At 45.5% G+C, this 24,434-nt stretch overlaps 1 protein-coding gene across 14 annotated transcripts in view; it reads left to right on the forward strand.

Moving 5' to 3' along the window:
* The first annotated feature begins 15,052 nt into the window (after positions 1-15,052).
* MAPK8IP3 (mitogen-activated protein kinase 8 interacting protein 3) overlaps positions 15,053-24,434 on the forward strand; it is a 58,752-nt gene continuing 49,370 nt past the window's right edge. For 6 of the 14 annotated variants that reach the window (XM_079320368.1, XM_079320376.1, XM_079320378.1 and 3 more), the window contains exons 1-3: positions 15,053-16,018; positions 22,846-22,966; positions 23,710-23,780. In XM_079320368.1, the coding sequence (XP_079176494.1) occupies positions 15,701-16,018; positions 22,846-22,966; positions 23,710-23,780 (510 nt within the window). In that variant the 5' untranslated portion in view covers positions 15,053-15,700. The remainder of the gene's footprint in view (positions 16,019-22,845; positions 22,967-23,709; positions 23,781-24,434) is intronic. The other 8 variants (XM_079320377.1, XM_079320380.1, XM_079320370.1 and 5 more) reach the window with 2 other exon arrangements.

Raw genomic sequence — 24,434 nt, forward strand, 5'->3', positions numbered from 1 at the left:
CCCTCTCTCTTTCCCCATTGGCTGAGGTACTCGAGAGGCACAGACTTCCCGGAACGCCTGACACCTGACATTCCCCTCTAATGTATAACCCTCCCTTTTAATTTTTAATTCTTGTAGAATTCAGTTTTCCCCCTCCCCGTTGCTTCTTTCATCTTCTGTTACCCAATTTTATTTACCAGCAAACCTACAGTTTGTTTGTAAAGGCAAATCTCTTTTTCCATTCATCAATCAGTGTAATCCCTCTCATTGTTTCTTTTATCTATAGGTGCTAACTTTACCTACCAACAGATCTACAGTTTGTTTGTAAAGACAAATGTAACATTCCTCTCAATCCCTCCTCTTTTATTTTTAGTAATTGTCTTTACAAACTTTAGCTATCATTGTCTTAATTTCTTGTTCTTGTGTCCTTTTTGGTTTTGCAATTATTTGCAATGACATCAATTTCTGTCCTTTTGTAGCCATCTCTGGGTCAGTAGGCATGGCTATAACTTGCATCCCCTTGATCACATGTTGAATAAGTTGTATTAAGCAAGGGATCATGCATGGTAAAAAGACTAGAGTTGCTACAGCACATAAGAGGAAAAAAAGCAGTTGTTTAACCCACAGTCCACCAGGTAGCCATGAAAACATGTCCCATTCCCATCCTTTCTATGTTTGGACAGGTACATGAGCTAACTTTCTTATTCCTTTTGCTATTTGTTTCACCACTTTTCTATTGTCATTTATTTGCAAACAGCCGTTTGAGTCATTTAATTTGCCACACACACCCCTTTCTTTTGCTAATAAGTAGTCTAATACCATCCGGTGTTGAAATACTGCATTTCTCATCTGAGTAGATTGGTCAGCAAGAAGGTCAAGAGCTGTAGCTGTCTGGTTACTTACTATTTCAAAGACAGCTTGTAACCTAATTATCCGATTTAAATTATAAATGGGTTCTCTGGCACCTGATATTAATTCACTAGGATTCCAAGTGGCTGGGCCATAGTGTTGTATGATTTGTTCAGCTGGCCACTCATCATTACCCCACTTTTGGCTGCTCCCCCCAGCCAAGAATACACCAATTGACCTCTTTTCCCTGATTAGATCATCATATACCTTGATTCCTAACTGGTTTCCCTGAACTTGTGGTAGCAGAAAGAACAGAGGTCTGATATACCCCACATAACATATTCCTGACCAGTTTGGGGGTAACCTGCGATAGGCATGTTGGCCACAAATCCAGTAATGCCCCTTTAAAGCCCACGTCCCGTTGGCAAAGGGACCTTCCCAATTTTCATGATCTACTGGGGGGTCAAAATACAGCTTGCTTCCTGGGCCTAGTGGTCCCGCAAGAATAGTTGCCCCACCATAAGAATCACAGTATTTGCACTTCCATGCTCCCACATGAGGTTTCCAGCTGCAGTTACATCCCAGATCTGTTTTATTAGATTGGGACCAGAACCTGTTAAAAAGAGTTCAAGTTCCATTCCAGTGTTGCCACTTCCACTGATAGTCACGAACAACATGTGTCCTACTTGTGGAATTATCTCGGGGGCAGCTTTAAAGTTAGGAGTCAAAAAAACCTTATCCCTCCCCACTGCTTTACAGCCTTCCAAATCTTTCTGGTAAGAATGGTAGGAACACTTTACCCAGCTACCATTTGAGAGCTTAACATGAGTTTGATTCCATCTGCCCTGATATCTGGAACAATCATAAGGAAGGCATTTGGGGGTCCAACAATCTAAATCCAAAGATAAAGTCCAGTCACAAACACTTTTCCCCACGTATATGCTTCCTGTTCTATTTAGACAATAAATGCCTCTTTCAGAAGAATGAAGCCGCCATGGACTTCCTTCTTCATCCCAGAATCCTGTTCCATTATGGACTTCACTCAGGGTGCTAACCCACCATTTAGGTTTGACTGGGCTGGCCACCCATGGCCAGTTTTCAGATCCTCCTGGCCCCCCCCCACAGACCCAGCAATTGCTAAGGTTAAAGGTTTTTGCTACTTCTTCTTCTAAGGTTAAAAACTTATTTTCCCATTCCTGGCCCCATCCTAACTGACAGTATAAAGGTAAGATCATTAAGAGAAACATTCTAACTGGGTTATGTAATTCCCTAACCTAATTTTTACTTTCACGTTGTCTTCTGCACCTGTGGTGAGTGAAGGCACAGAAACAGCTTAATATAAAGGAAAACAGTGACAGCAAAGGGCTGGCCCCCCAGTGACTGGAGATCCGAGAGGTGGGATGCCCACACAAACTTATTTCAGCAGGCAGTCTGTGGGTAGGCACACGAGGCTTCCCTCGATGTCGACGCACTTGCTACTGCTCCAGTCCGCCCCTGCGGCTTCCCGTCCTTCTCCTCCAGCTGAGATGTCCAAATCTCTGGGGCCTTAGAGACCTTGACCCGAGTGTGATGGGTCCACCCATGTTCAGCTGTCTTGACGGCTGTTTCTGTGGTCAGCAACACCTGGAAAGGTCCACGCCACTTCACCACCAGTGGTGCTTCTTTATACTCCTTAACTAGGACCCAATCTCCTGGCTGGATGTTGTGAACAGCAAAGTCCAAAGGCAGGGTCTGTGCCAGCTGAGCCTCCTGTCGAAGAGATTTCACAAGAGACAGTACCCGAGACACATAATGCTTCAAATACACATCACTTATCTCTATCCCCCCACTAGGCTGAGAGTTGCAAGGATAAGGAATTCCAAACATTAACTCAAAGGGAGATAATTGAATATCTTCCCTGGATCTGGCCCTTATTCTTCCAAAGCCAGGGTCAGGAGCCATACCCACGGCATCTTGGTTTCTATCACCAGCTTCAGAAGGTGTTTCTTTATTTCTCCATTCATTCTTTCAACCCGACCCGAACTTTGGGGGTGCCAGGGGGTGTGCAGGTTCCATTGTATCCCTAAAGCAGCCATAACTCCTTGAAGAATTTTTCCTGTAATATGAGTTCTCCTATCTGAGTCTATTGCTTCCACAATTCCATATTTTGGAATTATCTGTTCCAGAAATACTTTAACAACTAATCCTGTAGTTGCTGAAACAGTAGGGAATGCTTCTGGCCAGCCTGTTAATTGACATACTATTACCGGAAGATATTTAAACCTTGCCACTCGGGGCATTTCAGTAAAATCCACCTGACATCTCTGGAAGGGACGTACAGCCCAAGGCCTCCCTCCCCTGGCAAGTTTCTTTGTAACCTTGTTATTGGTTTTAGCACAAGTCAAACAACCCTCAATAGTTCGTTTTGCCAAGCTAAAAAGACCCACAGCAGCATACATTTTTAGGAAGGCTTCTGCCAACCCTCGAGAGCCCCAGTGACTCCCTTCATGAAGTTGTTTTAACAATTGTAAGGCCAGAGCTTTTGGGATCCACTGCCTCCCATCCCTTGTAAACCAATTGTTTCCTATTTCTTCTGCCCCACTCCCCCTAATTATCTCGAGTTCCTCTGGTGGGAAAGACAGACTCTCTGGCAGCGGTGCAGCCACCGGGCGCAAGGGGAGGATCCCAGAGACCTCTGGCAACAACGCAGCTCTCCGAGCCTCCCCACCAGCCAATCGGCCTCCCATTGCCCCCCGCCCCGAGCACCCTGCCTGATGCCCCACAATGTGGACCACTGCCACCCCCTTTGGCAAACTCATCACCTCCAATAGGCGAGAGACCAAGTTTTCATGGGCGAACGTCTCTCCCCTAGAATTTAATAAACCTCGTTCTTCCCACAGTTTCCCAAATGCATGTATCACCTCATAAGCATATTTAGAATCGGTAAAAACATTCACTGTCTTATCCCGGTATAACTCACAGGCTCTGATCAGCGCATACAGCTCAGCTGTCTGGGCTGACCAGGTGGGCGGTAACCTCCCCCCTTCCTTTAATTGTTTGCCATTCGCGATAGAGTATCCTGTAAAACGCTTCCCGTTTATTACTCTTGACGACCCATCGATGAACACATTCTCTCCCTCAGGCCAGGGATTATCTCTCAAATCTTCCCTAGCTCTAGTCTGGAGATCTATAACCTGGATACAATCATGGCTTTCCTCCTGTCTCCCCCTTTCTTCGGGGCCATTCAAACAGGAGGCTGGATTAAAATTTTCCCCATTTTTAAATTCTAAATCCTCCTGTTCCATTAAACAAGATTCATATTGTAATAATCGAACACTCGTCATCCACATAGAGACTCTCTCAGTTAACAAAGCTTTAATCTGGTGCTAAACTTTTTACAATCACATACCCTCCCCTTGTCAGCCCCTATCAGAGCTGTGGTCACAGTTTCTGCAGACAATGGAGCCAGCCTCTGGCCACTGGGTTAACAACTCAGAAAAACAGGCGACAGGCTTCTGTGTTCCTTATTCTCTTACACGAAAATTCCTTTAGCATGACCCAGCTCAACACCCACATGTAGTTGAAATTCCTTTTCTGCGTCCAGAAGAGCCAAGACCAGAGCACCAACTAATCCATCCCTCAATTTTCCAAAGCACTGCTCCACTTCTGGTGTCCACATCACAACACCAGGACCGCTCTGGGTTAAAAAGTTACACAAAGGTCTAGCCACAACAGAAAAAATCCTCGATCCAAGCTCCGCCGTCCCCCACCAACTCCAAAAATTTCCGCAACTCCTTGTCAGTCTGGGGCAAAAATCCCCTGCACTCCTTCTGGACTAACACACTGCAACTCCTCAGTCAGAAGGTGTCCCAAATATCTGACTCTCTCCTCAACCACCTCTTTCTGCTCCCCCTATAACAGCAAATCATCTACATATTGCAACAGCTTAACTCCTGAGGGTGGAGTAAACTCTTAATATTTTCTGCAAAGCTTGCCTAAACAAACTTCGTATATCTCTGCAGCTGCATTTCAGCATAAATCTTACCAGACATTTAACATAAAGATATTACAGACAGTAACACAGACTCTGTGTTACATCTTTTTTTTTTTTTTTTTTTTTTTTTTTTTTTTTACTCTTGTTACTTTTCACAAAACTAATTTGCTTTCCCATTCTAGTCATCAAATCTCTTCCCAGTAAATTACAGTCACAATGAGGAGCAATCAGAAACTCATGCTTTTTAAACCCCTCCCACACATTTAGCAAATTCCCATGCCTTTCCCTGTATTACTTGTATTTTCCAGCAAAACTCACAAAATCCTTAAAACAGAATCCTAATCTCTTCACGTACAATCTGCATTTCCCATATATTCCTTTATTCTCGTTCTCCCTTTCTTTATCACACACGGTATACCAGAGTCAGTTTGTGTCCTGTCACAGTGCAAACACAGCTCCTCCCCCACCGATGCTCCCAGCGAGCACGGCCCGCAGCATCGCAGGCGGCTGGGCACCCCAAACCTTACGGGGCCAGGGCACCCCGAGCCTCACGGGGGCCAGTGGACACTGCTGGCCCTGCCCGGGGCTGGCGGGGTCAGGCACAGACCCGCGCTGAGCCCCGGCTGCCCCACAGCCCACAGCCCGTGTTCCTGGTCCCACAGCTCCGTGCTCGGACCTGCCGCTCATTGCCACACCCATACCTATCACACACTCCTCCTCAATTCTCTTCCAACACACAAACACTCTCCATCCATCCGCCGCTGTCGAGACCCTCTCTCAACTCCCCTTTTTGCCCCTCAGGGCATGGACTATCGAGATCCCTTCTCGATTTCCCGTATTGCCCCCCCAGGGCATCTATATAACATGGCCTTATAAGCCCCTTTGACAACTTATACTCTGGCCACACAAAATAACAATATTTTTCCTGGCTTCACCCTTCCAACCCTCCATGGGTTCCCCGTTTCACCTGTGCTGCCCTCCATGGGCGCCCTCCCAGGTTTGCTTCCCCGAGGATCCCACTTTACTCACCGGTGAGATTTTCAGTGGTCCTTCCCTGCGGACTCTTCACGGACCCCCCTGGTCCGCCACTCGTCTGTCTCCTGGACAGTCTCGGGAACCCAATCGATCGCCCAGTGCCAGCCGGCACCCGGGGGAGCTGATCACCGAAACTGGGTGAGGCGCGCCTTCAGCTCCACCGCTGCCTGCTGCCCCGGACGGTGGAAATATCCCGGACACGAGCCCCCAAGTTGTAAGGGAAATTAACCCACAAACACCAGAGGTTTATGTCCAAAAAGGAGACAGAGGAGTCCTTTTTGCTTTATTCGAATAAAGGGAGAGGCCATGGGGCATTCCCCTGGGATCTCTCAAATTTTTGGAGGACGCAGCCTCCCTTTTTATCCTATTTTCCCGGCCGCTTTTCCCTCTCTCTTTCCCCATTGGCTGAGGTACTCGAGAGGCACAGACTTCCCGGAACGCCTGACACCTGACATTCCCCTCTAATGTATAACCCTCCCTTTTAATTTTTAATTCTTGTAGAATTCAGTTTTCCCCCTCCCCGTTGCTTCTTTCATCTTCTGTTACCCAATTTTATTTACCAGCAAACCTACAGTTTGTTTGTAAAGGCAAATCTCTTTTTCCATTCATCAATCAGTGTAATCCCTCTCATTGTTTCTTTTATCTATAGGTGCTAACTTTACCTACCAACAGATCTACAGTTTGTTTGTAAAGACAAATGTAACATTCCTCTCATGCCCCGTTCCAGCCTCCTGCCTCTGCGGACACAGCTGATCACCCGGACACACACGGTGAGCGAGGAGCCGCCGCTCCAGCCCGTTCCCGCCCGGGACCGGTGTGGCCGCTGCCGCCCCACCCCCCTCCCTCCTGCCTCCGTTTTCCGTCTGCCCTCGGCAGATCAGAACTGGGACTAAGCACAGAAACAGCGTGCTTGCATCTAAAGGGACTGACACCGAGTTATCTATTTCGTTCTGTTAGCAATTTTAACTGTTATTGTTTTCTGCTTGTACAGTTAGATATATTAGTAAAAGAGCTGTTATTCCCACCCCCTTATCTCTGCCTCAGAGTCCTTGATTCAAACAATTATAATACTTGGGGGGGGAGTGGAACTAAAGTCTCTATTCCAAAGGGAAACTTCTGCCCTTACTGGCAGACACCTGTCCTTTCAAACCAGGACAGTGGGCTTTTGGAATAGCTGCTGTAGCGACAGAGAGCATTAAGCAGTTGAACACCTTGCCTGGACTGTCAGAAAACCCCTCTGCAGTAGGACTCCTGAAATTGACAGAGCAACAGGTACCAATTGCCACCATGACCGTGCACCGCTGGCAGTACCGGACAAATCGAGATGCTGTGATCCCCATCCACAAGATGATCCGTGAGCTGGAGAGCCAAGGGGTGGTCAGCAAGAGCCACTCACCCTTCAAGAGTCCCATCTGGCCTGTGCACAAATCTGATGGAGAATGGAGACTGACTGTGGACTATCAGGTATTGAATTGAGTGACTCCACTGCTGAGCGCTGCTGTGCCGGACATGCTGCAACTCCAGTACGAGCTGGAGTCCAAAGCAGCAAAGTGTTATACCACCATTGACATCACCAATGCATTTTTCTCCATTCCTTTGGCAGCAGAGTGCAGGCCTCAGTTTGCTTTTACCTGGAAGGGCGTGCAGTACACCTGCAACTGACTCCCCCAGGGGTGGAAACACAGCCCCATCATCTGCCACGGACTGATCCAGGCTGCACTGGAGAAGGGTGAGGCTCCAGAACATTTGCAGTACATCGATGACATCATTGTGTGGGGGAACACAGCAATGGAGGTATTTGAGAAAGGAGAGATCATCCACATTTTGCTGGGAGCTGGTTTTGCCATCAAGAAAAACAAAATCAAAAGACCTGCCTGAGAGATCCAGTTCCTGGGAGTGAAGTGGCAGGATGGATGGCACCAGGTCCCCACTGAGGTCATCACTAAGATCACTGCAATGTCTCCACCAGCAAAAAAATGTCTCTTCCAGCAAAAAGGAAACACAAGCTTTCCTAGGTGCCATAGGCTTTTGGAGAATGCACATCCCCGTGTACAGTCAGATTGTGAGCCCTCTCTACCAGGTCACTCGCAAGAAGAACAATTTCCACTGGGGCCCTGAACAACAGCAAGCCTTCGCCCAGATGAAACAGGAAATTGCTCATGCAGTAGCCCTTGGCCCAGTCAGGACAGGACCAGAGGTAAAGAATGTGCTTTACTCTGCAGCTGGGAACCATGGTCTGTCCTGGAGCCTTTGGCAGAAGGTGCCTGGTGAGACTTAAGGCCGATCCTTGGGATTCTGGAGCCGAAGTTACAGAGGGTCCAAAGCCAATTACACTCCCACAGAGAAGGAAATCCTGGCTGCCTACGGAGTTCAAGCTGCCTCAGAGATGACTGGCACGGAAACACAACTTCTCCTGGCACCCCAACTGCCAATGGAGTGGATGTTTAAAGGAAAGGGCCCATCATGCCACCGATGCCACATGGAGCAAGTGGATTGCCCTCACCACTCAGCGCGCCCATATTGGCAACTTGAATTGCTCTGGGATTTTGGAGATAATTACAAACTGACCAGAAGGTGAAGATTTTGGTCTCGCTGATGAAGAGGAGCAGAAGCAAGTGACCCGGGCTGAAGAAGCTCCACCGTACAACCAGCTGCCAGCAGATGAAACACGCTACGCCCTTTTCACTGACGGTTCCTGCCGCATTGTGGGGATGAACCGGAAGCGGAAAGCTGCCGTATGGAGCCCCACACGACAGGTTGCACAAGCTACCGAAGGAGAAGGTGGATCAAGTCAATTTGCTGAACTCAAAGCTGTTCAGCTGGCCTTGGACATTGCTGAAAGAGAGAAATGACCAAAGCTCTACCTTTACACTGATTCGTGGATGGTAGCCAATGCTCTGTGGGGTTGGCTGGAAAAGTAGAAAAAGGCTGACTGGCAACGTAGAGGAAAATCAATCTGGGCTGCTGATGAGTGTGAAGACATTGCCACTCGGGCAGAGAAGCTACCCGTGAAAGTCCATCATGTAGATGCCCATGTTCCCAAGAGTCGGGCTAATGAAGAACACAGGTACAATGAGCAGGTGGATCAGGCTGCACAGATAGAGGTATCAAAGTTAGACTTAGACTGGCAACATAAGAGAGAATTGTTCCTGGCTCGATAGGCCCATGATGCCTCAAGCCATCAGGGCAGAGATGCCACCTATAAGTGGGCACGAGACTGAGGGTTGGATCTAACCATGGACAGCATCTCTCAGGTTATCCATGACTGTGACACGTGTGCTGCCATCAAGCAAGCCAAGCAGGTGAAGCCCCTCTGGTGTGCGGTGCTGTGGTCCAAATATAAGTATGGAGAGGCCTGGCAGATTGACTACATCACACTGCCTCAGACCCGCCAAGGCAAGCGCTACGTGCTGACCATGGTGGAAGCCACCACTGGAAGCCACCACCCTGTGCCCCATGCCACTGCTCGGAACACCATCCTGGGCCTGGAAAAGCAAGTCCTCTGGAGGCATGGTACCCCTGACAGAATTGAGTCAGACAATGGGACTAATTTCAAAAATACCATTATAAACACCTGGGCTAAAGAACATGGCATCGAGTGGGTGTACCATATTCCCTACCATGCACCAGTGGCTGGGAAAGTCGAACGGCGCAATGGTCTGCTTAAAACCACCTTAAAGGCACTTGGTGGGGGGACTTTCAAGAACTGGGAGATTAATCTACCTAGTGAATACCCAAGGTTCCACTAACTGAGCAGGCCTACATGACCTGACTTTCCTTCCCCTTCTCCCCTTCTGCTTTCCCTTCCCTTTCCTTTACCCATCCTCTGCACACTGAAGCACTGGGTACAGTGCCACCAGAAACTTCCAAATGCCTCTTTAATGTACCATTAGTGTTGAACAGGGAGCAGCAACCTGATATTTTCATAGTCTTGCCTGGTTGAACATTTTAATTTTGTTTATTTTGTGCACATTTATACCAGTGCCACTTACTACTCTGAAGCAATATAAAGGGTTAGAGAGAACAAAGCTGCGTATGCACCTGTTTCTCTGTTGGTTAGAGAAGGCAACATGCTACACTGAAGCCATTTTGACTAATGAGAGTATTGTTTGCCAAACAATGATGGAGTGCTCAGATGGACACAGCTAGTCTACACAAAAATTTCCTGGTTGTGAAGGTATACAACCCATAGTTTTATCTATTTTTTCAGCCCTTTTAATTAATGAAAACTCTGTATAATAATGTAGAAAACTACACAGAGTCTGCAGTCAGACAAGAACTGAACAAACAGAAATAGCAGCCTGTGATCTCTGAGTACCTAACAAGGATGATGCCTGATTTGAGATAGCTCCTGCGTCCTGTAGGAAATGCCTGATTCTCTCCAATGCTGAGCCAAGAGTCACCTCAGAGACTGACTCAGTGAGGTGGGTATTTGCTTTATTCGGTGCTGGGTATGTGGGGGATCGCTCTTCCTAACACGTACACCCAGCACATTTACACAGCACAATATATGGTTAAATGTCATTCATGTTCATTACATTCCTTGAGATGGGAGTGGTTACACAAATTACTTCCCAGAAGTCATTAACATAATTAGCATACGTGATATGCAAGCGTGGTGTACTCTGGTGGTGGCACTGAGGAAGGCTCTCAGTCAGGGGTCGTTCTGACAAAGGCTGGTAGTCTTCCTCACTTTGCACTTTTTACCTTTCTTTCTGAAGCATGCACAGTCCTTTGCTCGCTGGTTCAATGTTTTGTTCCTTTTATCTTGACAAGGTACATTCTGCTTCTCTTATCTTAACAACGCTAAGGCACATTTTGCTGCTTAGTCTTGTGATTAATATTTGCTGACTCTTACTAGTTTAGTCATGGTTACATTACTTAACTTCTCTTCCCTTCACTCTTTGATCCAACCTTAAAGGTACAAACTTATTTCTGGGCTGAAGAGACAAATGGGAATACAATTAAAGATCACGAAGTCACCCCAGGACATTCCACCCCTTATCCCCATGTTGTCAATTCACGACCAAAACTAATATATATTCTAACTCTGAACACACATACATTATGCATACACATATATATGGTATACAGCTATTTACAGACAGTAACATTCAACTAACAGTGATATTTGCATGGTTCTCACCTAACAATCAGATCTCCGTGAGGTACACATTGTGTTGTTCCATCTTTCTGCATTATCCACCACGTGCAACCTGGTCCCTGAGCAAAGGCAACCCCACAAATGGGTTTCTCTGTACCCAAGGCAGAATTGATCCAAATTGTCTTTGCTAACAAACCTCTGACATGCTCCATTGGGACTTTGTCTCCATCTACTATATGGAGAAGCTCAGATTGGGCAGGGCCTACTCAGTTGGTGGAACCTTGGGTGTTAACTAACCAGCTGGCCTTTGCTAGATGCTGCTCCCAATTTTTGAAAGATCCCCCACCCAATGCTTTCACGGTGGTTTTTAACCACCGCCCATCACACCCTCTGGGTCTGGTAAATAAAGCTACATACTGAGAGATAAAAGAAACAATAGGAAGGATTCCGCTGACTGAGAAATGGAATGACAGATTTGTCTTCACAAATGAACTGTAGGTCTGCTGATAAATAAAACTGAATACTTAGAGATGAAAGGAAAAGTGGGAAGTATCATAAATTCTGTAAGGAATTCCACTGAGTGACACAAGGAAAAGACAAAGGGTGGGGGTTATACGTTAGAAGGGGGTCTTAGGCATTAGGCATTTCAGAAAGTCTGTACCTCTCAAGTACTTCATCCAATGGGGAAAGAGAGAAAATTTGCAGCCAGGAAATTAGGATAAAAAGGAGGCTGAGTCCTCCAAAAATTTGAGAGGCCCCAGGGGAATGCCCCATGGCCTCTCCCTTATTCAAATAAAGTTACAGGACTCCTCTGTTTCTTTTTTGGATAGAAACCTCTGGTGTTTGTGGTACAATTTGAAGCCAAATTTTTAAATAGGAATGCTACTAACCAGTTCTTATTCTAGACAGAGATAAAGCTTTTTAAAAAGGTTTTATATATTTCCATCCAGGAACTAAAGCTTGTCAGTTACCCCTCCAGATACTGCCTTATCAATAGAAAGTAGTTTCTGCGGTCCATGTGTTTTTAAATAAGAATAATCACTTGTAAAGAAAACCTGGTTTACATAAATTCTTCGTCTACCATACCTCCCTATGGTACTGTGGTCCATCTTTTTTCTGTAGAAACAATACCTTGAATTTCAGCTCAAAACAAATTAAAGGTGAATTCTAGACACTCAAAACAATATCGTATTTTCCTTGTTTATGTGCTATCAAAGTAAAAACTTCATGTTAGGATTTTTGTTTTACGACTGGGAATTTTCTCTCATCTGTTACCTTAGAGATAATAACGACGAGTACTTAAGAGAGACAGAAGCCCCCCAAGGTGGGCTGAAGGAGTGCAGCTGGCTGCAGACTCTAAGCCAGGGGCTTTTCTCTTGCGAAGGGCAAAGATATCTGGAGACTTTTAGCTGGGGGGTCAGAGGGCTGGGGTCGGCTTTTCTCTCTTGCTCTTGGGATTGGAGGGGAATTGTCAACCTGCTGCTACTGCAGGGGAATTTGCTGCTGCTGTGGAGTCCAGCAAGTTACTGCTTTTTTCCTTACTGTGGGTAAGCCTCTGCTCATAAGAGCAGTTATTGAACTGGGACTTTAGCAATACCTGATCTGACTAGAAAAACCCTCCCCATCTACTTGGGTGCCTCCAGGGAAAACCAGGGATCGTGAACACTTCCTTCTTCCCGGAGAGTGCATCTCCCAGGTGCGTGTGGCAACTGCTACAGAGAAACCTGGCTGCTGCTGCCCAGCCCACTGCTTTCTGCCGTTTTTTCACTACACCCTAACCCAACATCCCACATGCACTTGAGTCCTGCGGCTCCTGCTAAGGCTGCAGAATTTTCTGCTACATTTTGTTTGTCACCCTGGGTGTGCCCACCTTGGCCGTTCCAGGCAGTGCTCTGAGGTTCCTGCTATAGCCCATTTCTCCACCTGGAGGAGCACCGGGACCAGCTGCCCCTGTGGGTTTGTAGGTAAAGTCCCTTTTCTCTCTGTCCCTCCAGCTGAGTCACCATCACCGTGTTGCTAGGCAGCCACAAGCCCCCTGCAGCCACGGGGCAATCATCACATACTCCCTGTCTGGCCGGGAGCCACCAGTGCCCCCGTCGGCTGTGCCTGGAACTGCATCGCAGGGGAAGTGCCTGTGGCTGGGACAAGGCTGGGAGTGGGTTTCTGTTTTTTTGTTTGTGGTTGCTGCTGGGGTTGTTGTTTGTTTGCCTTTTATACATACATACATACATACATACATACATACATATATATATATATATATATACACGCTAGTAAAGAACTGCTTTTACCATATCTTTGCCTGAAAGCCCTGTAATTTCAGAGTTATAATAATTTAGAGGGAAAGGAGTCACATTTTCTGTTCCAAGGAAGATTCCCACCTTCCTTGGCAGACACCTGTCTTTTAAACCAAGATACCTAAAATACTCTTTCACAAAGCAACCTTCCAACTGTCCAGGGGAAAATCCCCAATAGTTAATTGGAGATCATACGGTTTTTACATAGGAATACTGATTTTCCTTGCATTGTCTCAGTGTTTCTATCCCTTTCTCATTCCTTGTGCCTTTACTTTGCCTACTTGAAAAGGTAAGCTCTTCAGAAAAGGGCCCTTGTAGCCATAACACAATTGCATATCCATGACACAGTCAGTTTTTAGTTTGCTGTTAGTGCTAAGCAAATAACAACTTGAATTCTACAACTTTCATCTGGAAGTGGCATTTTAACTCTTTCTTATGCATGGCAGCACCTAGCATTCCTGTCATTTTTTGACTCATCTCTAGACTTGAATTTATTTAATAATTTATAAATATAGGAATGTATATTTTAATTTACAATTTAAGTTAAGGCAATCACTGTCTCTCAGCAGGAGCTTTAACAATGTCACTGGACTTGAACCAGGATTCTGTTATGGAAAGGCAGATGCAGTTTAGCTGATATCCCCTCCCCTCAGGGATGCCTGCTAGAACTGTTGGGATTACAGTCAAAAGAGTGGGTAATGCCATGAGCTCTTCAGTCTCTGTGATTTAACAGGCTTTAGTTTGTGACACTTCCATTGTTTCAGTTTCTTATGTATGTGGGCAGAATGCAAGAAAACTTTATAAATGTTTTTACATGCTCTCTAGATTACATGAGATTAGAAGTTCAGTGTAATATGGAATTAGTGAATAAGCCTTACCTCTCTTTGCCTGCCTTGCTTCTCTTTCTATTCACCTCTACATTTTGATATTTTAAATGCAATCATGCATTTAATGAAGCACGCTCTCATGTTTGTTGCCATCCTGTGTCTGTTGTGAATGACAGTACAACACTTGGTCTAAAAAGTTTCTTATACAAGATAGAGTGAATCAAGGCCCAACATGGGTGACTTGGATTTTAAATTTTGAGCAGGAGTTTCTTGTTTCTTTTATCTATGCACTCAGTGCCTCTGAGACAGGGCTGGGCCTGCTCTGTGTGGAAACATTTGAAAATCTGTCTGCTACATTCAGATGCCTCATGTTCTACTGGTGATCCATCCCATAACTAATTACACCTCAGCCTCAATTATTGTAGAACCCTTCCAAGTGAAATACACCCATTCCATTCCATTCCATTCCATTCCATTCCATTCCATTCCATTCCATTCCATTCCATTCCATTCCATTCCATTCCAATTTCCTTTTTTTTAGAGACAAATAGGTTTCTGCTATAAAAGCAGCTGTCTAAAAGCAGCTATGCTCTGAATCTATAGTCTATCAGCACGTAGTCAGCTATAATGATGTAAAATGCAACAGAACTGTCATAAAACTTAAAATTCTTAATTACCAGTGAGATGTGATATCCTCATTGCAATTAGGCTTTCTGGGTAGGGTTAAAGTTCTTTTTCTTTGAGCAATGTTTTAGGGTCATTGCTAGTCACGATTTTGGAACTGCACTCTTTCTCAGAGCTCTAAGCCAAATGAAGGTGTGGGGGAGCCTTTTCCCGGACCAATCCCTTATTTCTCTCTCCTGCCAGGCTGGCCTCACTACAGAGAGGAATGTTTCTTGCTGTCTTCCTCCAACTCTACAGCGCAAACTCAGCTGAGTTTGCAGATGTGGCAGAAGCTGACTTCTGTGACACCTGCTGAGGGTATTGGAGATTGCCGAGGGTGTTGGAGCTGCTGCCCGTAATTTGATGTGTGTTGCCCTTGCTTTGGGAAACCTACTGATGAAATTCGGTGGTTGTGCTGGATTTTCTTTTAGAATTTGAGAGGGCAAATTTGGCCCTCTGGCTTTCAGTTCATCCCTGACTGGATAGGTCCTTTTCTGCTTTCTGTGTAGCAACTACGGCTGCCTAATCGTGGAAGTACAATTCCCGCGGCTGTGACGGACGTATAACGCCACTCCCAGAGCCAGTGTGTGTCCGACCCGAGCATGCGCCGGCACCTGCTCGGTATCCCTGCGCCTGATGCCGCAGCGCGGGGCCCCAGAGCGCGGCGCTTTGTGTGCCGCGGCGGCGGGCGGGCTCGCTCCCGGCGCGCTGTGCTGCGCGGGCGCTTCGCCGTCACCGCTCCCGCTCGTGTCTCCAGTGCAAGAAGCGCTGAGGCACCGGGCCTCCTCTCAGCACGAGTAGCCCACGCCTCCGATCCAGCAGCTCTGGGCGGTGCCGCCGCGCTCCGCCCCGACCGGTGCCCGCGGATCGTGACGCGGCGTGCGGGGCGGGGCGGGGCAGCGCCCGGTGGCGGCGGCGGCGGCGGCGGCATTAGCGGGGCGCGGAGCAGGGCCGAGAGTTGTCGGCCGGCAGGATGCTGGAGATCCAGCTGGACGATGGCGGCGTGGGGGGGTACCCGGGAGATGATTACTGCTCGGGGTCGGTGATGTCGGAGCGGGTCTCGGGCCTCGCCAACAGCATCTACCGAGAGTTCGAGCGGCTGATTCACTGCTACGACGAGGAGGTGGTGAAGGAACTGATGCCGCTGGTGGTGACTGTGCTGGAGAACCTAGACTCGGTACTTACCGACAACCAGGAGCACGAAGTGGAGCTGGAGCTGCTGCGGGAGGACAACGAGCAGCTGCTCACGCAGTACGAGCGAGAGAAGGCGCTGCGCAAGCAGGCCGAGGAGGTGAGCGCCGCCGCCCCGCGACCATCTTGGCCACGGCCGGGCGGGGGCCCCAGTGCAGGGGAGCGGGAGGGCCGAGGAGGTGGCGGGGGCGGCTTAGGGCTGCGGCTGGGCCAGCTCTCACAGGCCTTCGCTCCGTTGCCCCGACCGCCACCACTGGCCGGTCCCTGCTGCCCGTGCCCCAGCTGTAGACGCGGTTCGAGCCGGCGAGGGGGAGCCCCGGGGCAGCGGCCGCCGGTACCTTCTAGAAGCGGAGTGCGGGGGCGGGCCCGGGCCTGGCGAGGCGCATCTCTTCCCGCGGGAGCGCGGGGCTCCCGCCCCCGGGACTGCTCCGGCCCCGGTGGCTCCTCCGCCGCACCACGGGGCCGGGGCCACTGCGGCTGAGCTGCCCCGCGACAGCGGGAGATAAAAAAACCGAACCAAAATAGCTGCAATCGTGTGGAATTCCTGGGGAATTAGGAATTCACTTTGCAATGCCAGCAGCATCCGGAGGGGTCGGCATAATTTGTGTTGTGAAAAATAGTTTTTAAAATTTGTGCAGCCGTCCAGCATTCTCAATGTCAGCTGTAAACTGTTTCATTGGAGCAAGGAATTGCCTTCAGAGTATAGCCTCTTATTTTTGAAATTTATTTTTATCAAATGTGTGCCTTGAGTTTTAATAATATTGTTCCCAGGTCAACACCTTCCGTTTCCTGGAGTGTGGATGTGCTCCTGGGAGAGCCGAGGAAGGGTTGCCCAGCTGGTGGGGCTGTTTGGAAGTGGCTCATGAGAAATCCAGTCCCTCTTATGGAGAGGAAGGAGAATCCTAGGGTTGCAGGGACTCGGATGTAGACAAGACAGAGGAGGGGTGATCTGCATTCTGTCATCTTGCTGTATCTGCATCTGTCCGTGCTGACTTACAGAGCATCCTTTCAGCCTTGAAGGCTGGAAGCCATAGGGGTTGCTGTTCAGCCTCTTGGAGTGACTGTCTGTGGGCTGGGATAGAGCTTTGGTGCTGAAACAAGTCCATCCTCGACACATAATCTGCTTTAAACTTCTTAAAAAGTGGGGGTTTTCTATCTTTTAGATTAAGGAAAAGCAGAAGATTTAAGATTCAGTTGTTTTCCTAGGATTCAAGTTCTGATTTGATATGGGGTAATTCATAAAATGAAATAAGTGGTAATTAATGAAATAGTTCTTGAACTGGAGAATGGTGTAAAGCACATGCAAGATTTTTATAGACGTGTTCTTTTTGCTTAATAATCATGTATGAGAAGCTTGGTAACTCAGTGGGGAGGACACTTGTGGTCCATTATTGATACTAAAAGCAAGAGTCAATTAAAAGTTTTACTCCTAAGTTCTAATTATGTATTAATGAACTAATATATAATCCTAAAATTCTTTCAGTGTTGATAAATTTATCTGAGTACATTAAGCTTATTTATGTTGTGTAGACACAGCATTTCACAGCTTCTGAGAAATAATTTTTAAAGTGCACTATTTGTGGGGAAAAAATGGGACTGCAAATGGGGGTTGGAACAGTCCAGTCTTGTATCTTTGAACTGAAGCGGATCCTTCTTCTGGGTTTACTAAATACAGGATGTGTTTTCTGGAAGCAACTATACTGATAGCTGTTACATTCCCTGCAAGGAAACTTGGGAACTGTGGCAGAACACCATTTGCCAATGGTAATTTTAAAAAGTGAGATTTTAAAAAGTGCCAGTGATGATGATGATTATGAAGATACTCTCTCATCCTTACACACAGCTCAGCGTAAGTGGGAGAAGAGTCTCCAAGGAGGTTCCTTATCAGAAAGGAATAGAAAATGTGCTTTCTGTAAGAGTAAATGAGCATTCTGCCTCTTCAAACCCACTATTACAAGGTCATACATGAAATACACAGCTGCTATTTTCCTCAGTATATAACTAAGTACATTATTTATTTGCACCTGTTTCTATATACTACATACTCTGTAAATTACATGTTATGGGGGTGAAAATCTGTGTATGACAAGGAATTCTGGTGTCTACCAGGTCATAGTACACAACGAAAAACCAGATAACTTTTTTCAGAATATGCATTGCTGCTCCACATGTGCTCATGTGCTGCTCTTCCCAGAATGTGCTCATTGCTGCTATTTCAGTAGTGCCATAGTGACCACTAGTCCATCCCACCTCTCCAGCAGCATCTGTTTCCTGGGCTGTGCCTCAGTCTTGGATGGGATCTTCAGTTCTGGGAAGAACTGGGGAGATCCTCCCCTGGTCACAGTATTTGACCTCAGTTTTGATTCCTCTCTATGTATGAGTGCCAGTTACAACAATTAAATAGATACTGAGAGGTTGGAGATGAAAAAGAGATCTGTTCTCTTGCAATACCCTGTCAAAGGATCCTGAGTTACAGTTACTTTATATTAATTTATTAAACTCAAAGTAACTGGAACCACAGGTGGGCATTGTTCTGGCATAAAAATGTGCAGACCCTGGAAATGAGAAACCTTTGAAATCAAGGGCAGCTTCAGTAGCAGGCTCAATCTGGTATTCCTCACCACCACCAGATTTTTCTCTTGCCTCTTGGCAGCACTGAAGTGAAAGAATGCAGTCAACAGATTTGCAATGCAGTGTTCAAACTTACTAGCCTGGGCACTGGGATTGTGGCACAGTGCTTTGTAAAGAGTGTATTGGGTTATTTTAAGATGTATTTAAAAACTCCGTGAGGCTATGCTGTTTGGTTGTTACTCTTGGGTTTTTTGGTCCCTTACTTGGCTTCAGACTGACAGAGGCCAGGGTTAGATTGGATATTGGGAAGAAGTTGTTTGCTGTGAGGGTGGTGAGGCCCTGGCACAGGTTGCCCAGAGAAGCTGTGGCTCCCATCCATAGAAGTGTTCAAGGACAAGTTTGGACGGGGCTTTGAGCAACATGGTCCTGTGGAAGGTGTCCCTGTCCGGCAGGGTGTTGGAGCAAGATTCTTTTTAAGGTCCCTTCGGACCCAAACCAGTTGTGTGATTGTATGCTCCTGTTAAATGTTCATAATGAAAGAGCAGCGTTTGTAGTGTCTGCTTTCAGAAGTCGTTGGAATTGTACTATTCTGAGGTCAGAATTGTGAATTTGATTCCTGTGAACATTCCCTGCACTTAGGAAGGCTTGCTTGTTAGCACAGAACTTTGGAATTTCATCTTTGGGCATCAAATGTCTGTACAGCATTTAGGCAGGATTGGCTGGACACAGACAGATTAAGAAAATGAAAAATGGGAGAGTAAATCATAAGAATTCTTTTTCTGTTATAACGGGATTTGATGCTTTTAGTAAATATTACAGCCAGAACATGTTCTGATGGGAAGGAGACTTACAGGTTAGTGTTCCTCAGCCTGGTTATTTTTAGGAGGTTTAAAGGGTTGGGGTGATATACTGATTCCCCTTCAAGTTACTGAGAAATTCCCACAGCTTCAATGGGGCCAGGATTGTACAGTCCCTCTGAAAGAAAAAGTGAAATGCTGATGGATACTTGTTTACCAAGTTGCATTCACTCAATAACATGCGCTTGCAGTATGACTGCCTCTAGGAGTCTGGTTAATAAAAAAAAGTTTAAAAAAATTAAAACACTTTGTGCAGTTTGTGTTCTGTTTCTCCTGCCCTGTTGTGAATTTCCAGCACCATGGAAAGTCAGAGTGCACTGTGTGACTGGGGATTTTGCGTGTGCTGGGAATACACTTGGTAGATTGAGTTCGGGCAGGAGAGATGCTGTAGTTAGTCTTGCTGCTCATCAGGGCCACCTGCAGCCATATGCCTTAGACCGCGAGCCACAGCTTTGGGCCTGGGGTCCAGCACTGGGCTGGAGATGAAGTTCTGCTATCTGTCTCTAGAGGCTCTCGTTCAGAAGAGTAACTCAAAATGAACATGAGCTGCCTGTTTTCTCCAAACTTTTGGTGCATTTTAGTTGTACTTTTGGGTATGCTCACGTCTCTGACTAAAGTTAGTTGAATCTCTGCTGCTTCTAAGTGGCTAGTGAGGTGTTTCTCTGGATTCTGTATGGAATGTCTGTAGGTTACTGGGAAAAAAAAAGCCTGCCTGGATACTCTCGTGAGAGCTCACTGGTGCCATGAAGGCTGAGCAGCAGTGACATCTGGACATTACGAACATTTTTCTTAGGCAAAGCCCTGGCAGGAATCCTCTCCTTATTCTGCTGTGTTGGCTGCTCACTTCACTCTGCATTTGGGACTTTTTCTGCTGTCAGAGCTTGTGATGAGCATGGAGGAGCTCAGGTGAAATGAGTTCTGATGTCAGAGCAGGTACAAGGTGCTGCAGAGCCAGGAACTGGGTCAAGCCCTTGGGCCCATGCACACAAATGCCTTGGTTTGATCTCCTCAGCACCAGGATGGGCCATCCTGCAAAAAACCCCACTCCTGGGGTTTGCCCTGAGAGTGCAGCAGTGCGGATTGGTTCATTGCAGGATTTAACAAAAAGCTTTTATCCAAAATGCTGTTCTGCCCTACAAACACTTAATTGATCTCTAGTTTTATGTTTCTTTGATTACTTTTGGGTTGCATAATATGACAGGTATGAGGAAAAAGACCCAGCCATATTTGTAGAAGAGTTAATCTTTCAATCAGTTTCCTCTGAATTAAACCAAAACAGAAGTAGCAAATCTAGGAATCCTATTAAAGGTGACCTATGTTACTGGAATAGAATTAGGCTTGTACCTTCTTTTCCTTTTTAATTTACTGTTGAGAAACCCGTGAATTATTTCCCTAATAAGCATTCATTTTTATGGCTTCTAAATCCCTCATTTTTGCTGGGAGGGGGGGTTATATTTCCTGGTTGGAGAAATGGGAGCAGGAAACTGGTGAAAGTTGAGCCACTGTGATGTGATGGGGATTTAGGCCTTGCCTGTAATTAAAAGGGTTCATCAATAAAGCTTTAACACAGAGTGCTTCCAGCAAAATCCTATGAGGAGATGGAGATTATACCAGGAAAAGATGCTTTGCTGGAATAGTTTCCATCAGCCTCCAGATGAAGCAAGTGAAAGTGCTTCTTCTCAGTTCTGTTGCTCATTGTCAGCATCTGTTATGACTTCTTTTCCTTTTTTATTCATTCTGAAATTCTGTTGTTCTGAAAAAGGTTTCAAAAATAGTTCACAAATTTACAAAGCAGATTGTTTTATAAAAAGTTCTCAGAATCTGTAAAACAGGTTGCTGGGTGAGTGACTAAAGGATATAAATGTTTAATTGACATCTCGGGAAGAAATGCATACTTAAAAATCTAAAACTTTGAACAATTTAAAAATATAATTAAAAAGAAAAAAGTAAATGTTAGCTTCAGATGACTTCTTTATAGAGGAAGAAAGATGTTGGCACTGCTGCCATTTCTAGAAAATTCCATGCAAAACAAAGTGGAAAAAACCCCAAACTCCTATTACAAAAAATTTGAGTAGGAAGAGGAATAAAATTAAAAGCTCAGTTAGAGGTTAAAGGCACTGCAGAACGCTGTGAGTGCAGGGAAGTAAGAAGTGGCTAAAGTGTCTTTGATTGTTTCTATAAATACAGGTATGTAGGAATGCAAACTGCGTCATTGCTCCCACAAATCTAGTGAGCAGTTCTAAAAGTTTGCAAGAATCATAAATAACATGGCTTTTTGTCACCTGCAGAGAGGATCTAATTTATAATGATGGCTCCAGTGTTCTTGCTAATAATTCCAGTAAAAGCAGTAGGGAATGTGAAATAGGGGTTTACCCTGAAAAAGCAATAGGGAATGTAACTCATGGGGTTTGCCCTGAGAGTGCAGCAGTGTGGGTTGGTTCATTGCAGGATTTAACAAAATGATCCTAATGAGCATTTAAATATGTTAGTTTCCCTGGGAGTCTTCACCAAAAAAAGATTCTTACCGGTTTCTGTCTCTTTTGGAGTAAAACAAAGCTTTAATTTGTTTATTTGAAATTCTCATGCCCCAGAGTACTGGCGTTTGTGGAGAGAACACTTCCCCCATTAAGAGGGAAAGGGATTTTCCTCCTCATTATCCATGGTTTTTGACAGAGGAGGTTTCTCCAGCTGATGTGCATCTGCTGGTCAATGTGATGGGCCTGGGCCTAAGAAGGATTTGGCAAACAGACAGGGAGAGAGAGGGGCGGGGTCAGAAGCCTGCTGTCACTTCCTGTGGGCTCCTGTTGGCCCCATAAACATTTTTAAGGCTGGATTAAAGCCTGCATGGCTTAATTTCCTTCTTGCTGTCATCCTCAGCAGTTCCAGATCCAGGGCTGCTCCCAACCATAGCTGTGCTCATGCAGCTCAGCTATTGGGTTGGTGCAAATAAAGTTGTACTTCTGGCTTCCTTGGATAGAACAATTCAGTAGTAATGTAACGAGACTTGAAGTTTTGGGTTTGTAAGCCAGCCCAGAATGTGTACTGCAGCTGGTGGGATAGCTTTGCAATACTGTGGCCTTGTGAGCCTAGTGTAATGTTTCTGGCATAGGTATTTTTAAATATGTGACTGTGGAAATAAAGTTTAACTTCTGTGACATCAAATTAACAGGAGTAAAAATTCAGCCTGGCACAAAGAAGACCGGCATTGCTGAAGATGATAAAGTTCTACTGGTTTACAGTACTCATGTTGGACCATAGTTTATATATTTATTATGCATTAAAGATAACATTACGTTTCTAATATAAAATAGATTATTCAGTTTGATTAAATACTATAGTGCTACTTACAGTACTTAAACATGCTTATTTCTGGTTTTGTAATTTATATTCCTTCAATTTATATTCTCTCAAATTTCTGGTTTTGTGAGGAGGAGAAGGGTCATGGTAGGGCATACCCACTTCATGTGTAATTGTCATCTGTGGCTCCTTCCCTATGCAGAAGTTCATAGAGTTTGAAGATGCACTGGAACAGGAGAAGAAAGAATTACAAATCCAAGTGGAACACCTTGAATTTCAGACTCGACAGCTGGAGCTGAAGACCAAAAACTATGCAGACCAGAGTAAGCAAAGCTGTGCACTAGACAGCATTATACACATGCCTTTCACACACATACAGAGCTACTTTAAATAGAATCTTCATACTTTTTTGTTTAATGTAATTTGTGCAAAGCTCAAAATACCTGGTTGTCCCTTACTTCAATGTAAAATTCTGAGCTTTCTGATGGGTGAGATGTATCCACACTAGTTCATTAGAAGCTACATTTCTTCTCTTTTGTGGTCAGTCTGTCCAGATACAAGGTGCAAGATTTGGGCCTTTGGAACCTAGTTTCCAGTTGCTCCTTGTAAAATCTTCATTCTTATAAAAATCATCATATGGATTGGTTAGTTAGTTACTTAGTTTGTGTATTTGTTTTTACAAATAATTCCTTAATATGTGCAACCATTGAAGTTCCCCTTAGAATCTGTTTGTGTTTTGTCCAATACTTCTGCTCCTTTAGTAGGCAGAAGAGTCAGTCCCAGAGGACTATAAATTGTTGCCAAATTGAGATGCTTACAGGGCACCAGTCTACTGCTGAAAAACTTCTGTGGTTTTATTGCGTTTGTGGTACAAAATCGCTGGTATTGGGAGCATGCAAGTACACATTAACTAAGTTTGTAACCAAGACCAAATCCCACAGTTCTGTTTCTGTTGTTTTATTCAGTAGGTGTAAGTTAATGTCTAAAAAATAGGCTTTGTTTCTCAAATAGTTTATTTTGAGAGCCAGCCGTTTGTTAGCTAATAGTTGGTATCTTCTCTTGGCAGTTTCTCGTCTGGAAGAACGGGAATCAGAAATGAAGAAGGAGTATAATGCTCTACATCAGCGTCACACAGAGGTAGGAAACCATCTTTCTAAATAAATAAACTCTTTATGCACATGACTGTCATGTCAAAGAATTTGGCTTTGCAATCCTAGTGATGGCTAGAGCTTCTGAACTTTGGGAACATCTGAAATACCTGACTGGACAGTGTAAAGAGGATGGAGCCAGGCTGCGTTCACTGGTGCCCAGTGGAGACAGCTGGCACAAACTACGACACAGAAGGCTCATTCTGAACAAAGTAGTAAAAACTACTTTACTGCGAGGACAGTGAGCCCTGACACAGGTTGTTCAGAAACGTGTTGGAGTCTCCTTCCTTGGAGATAATCATAAGCCACCTGGATGTGATCTTGTGGCAGCCAGCTCTGTGTGGCCCTACTTCAGCAGGGGATGGACTGATAGACCTTAGGATATTCTTTACAATCTCAGCTGTTGTGTGATGGTGTGCACAGTGCCCTACTGCCTTATCTGCCATTGCCAATGAGCCTCCTGGCTTATGTTGTTTTGAGATAAGCTATTTCAAGACTCTTTGGCTATGAGATTTAGCTGAGTTGATTTCTGACACTATTTGCTGACAAATTTTCTATCAGATCAGACCATTCACTTACATCATCAGCTTAGAAGGCAACAGTAAAAACAAGGAAGTGTGCAAAAAACCCCAGGGAATTTGAA

This window comes from Erithacus rubecula, assembly GCF_903797595.1.
Source record: "Erithacus rubecula genome assembly, chromosome: 17".
NCBI lineage: Eukaryota > Metazoa > Chordata > Aves > Passeriformes > Muscicapidae > Erithacus > Erithacus rubecula.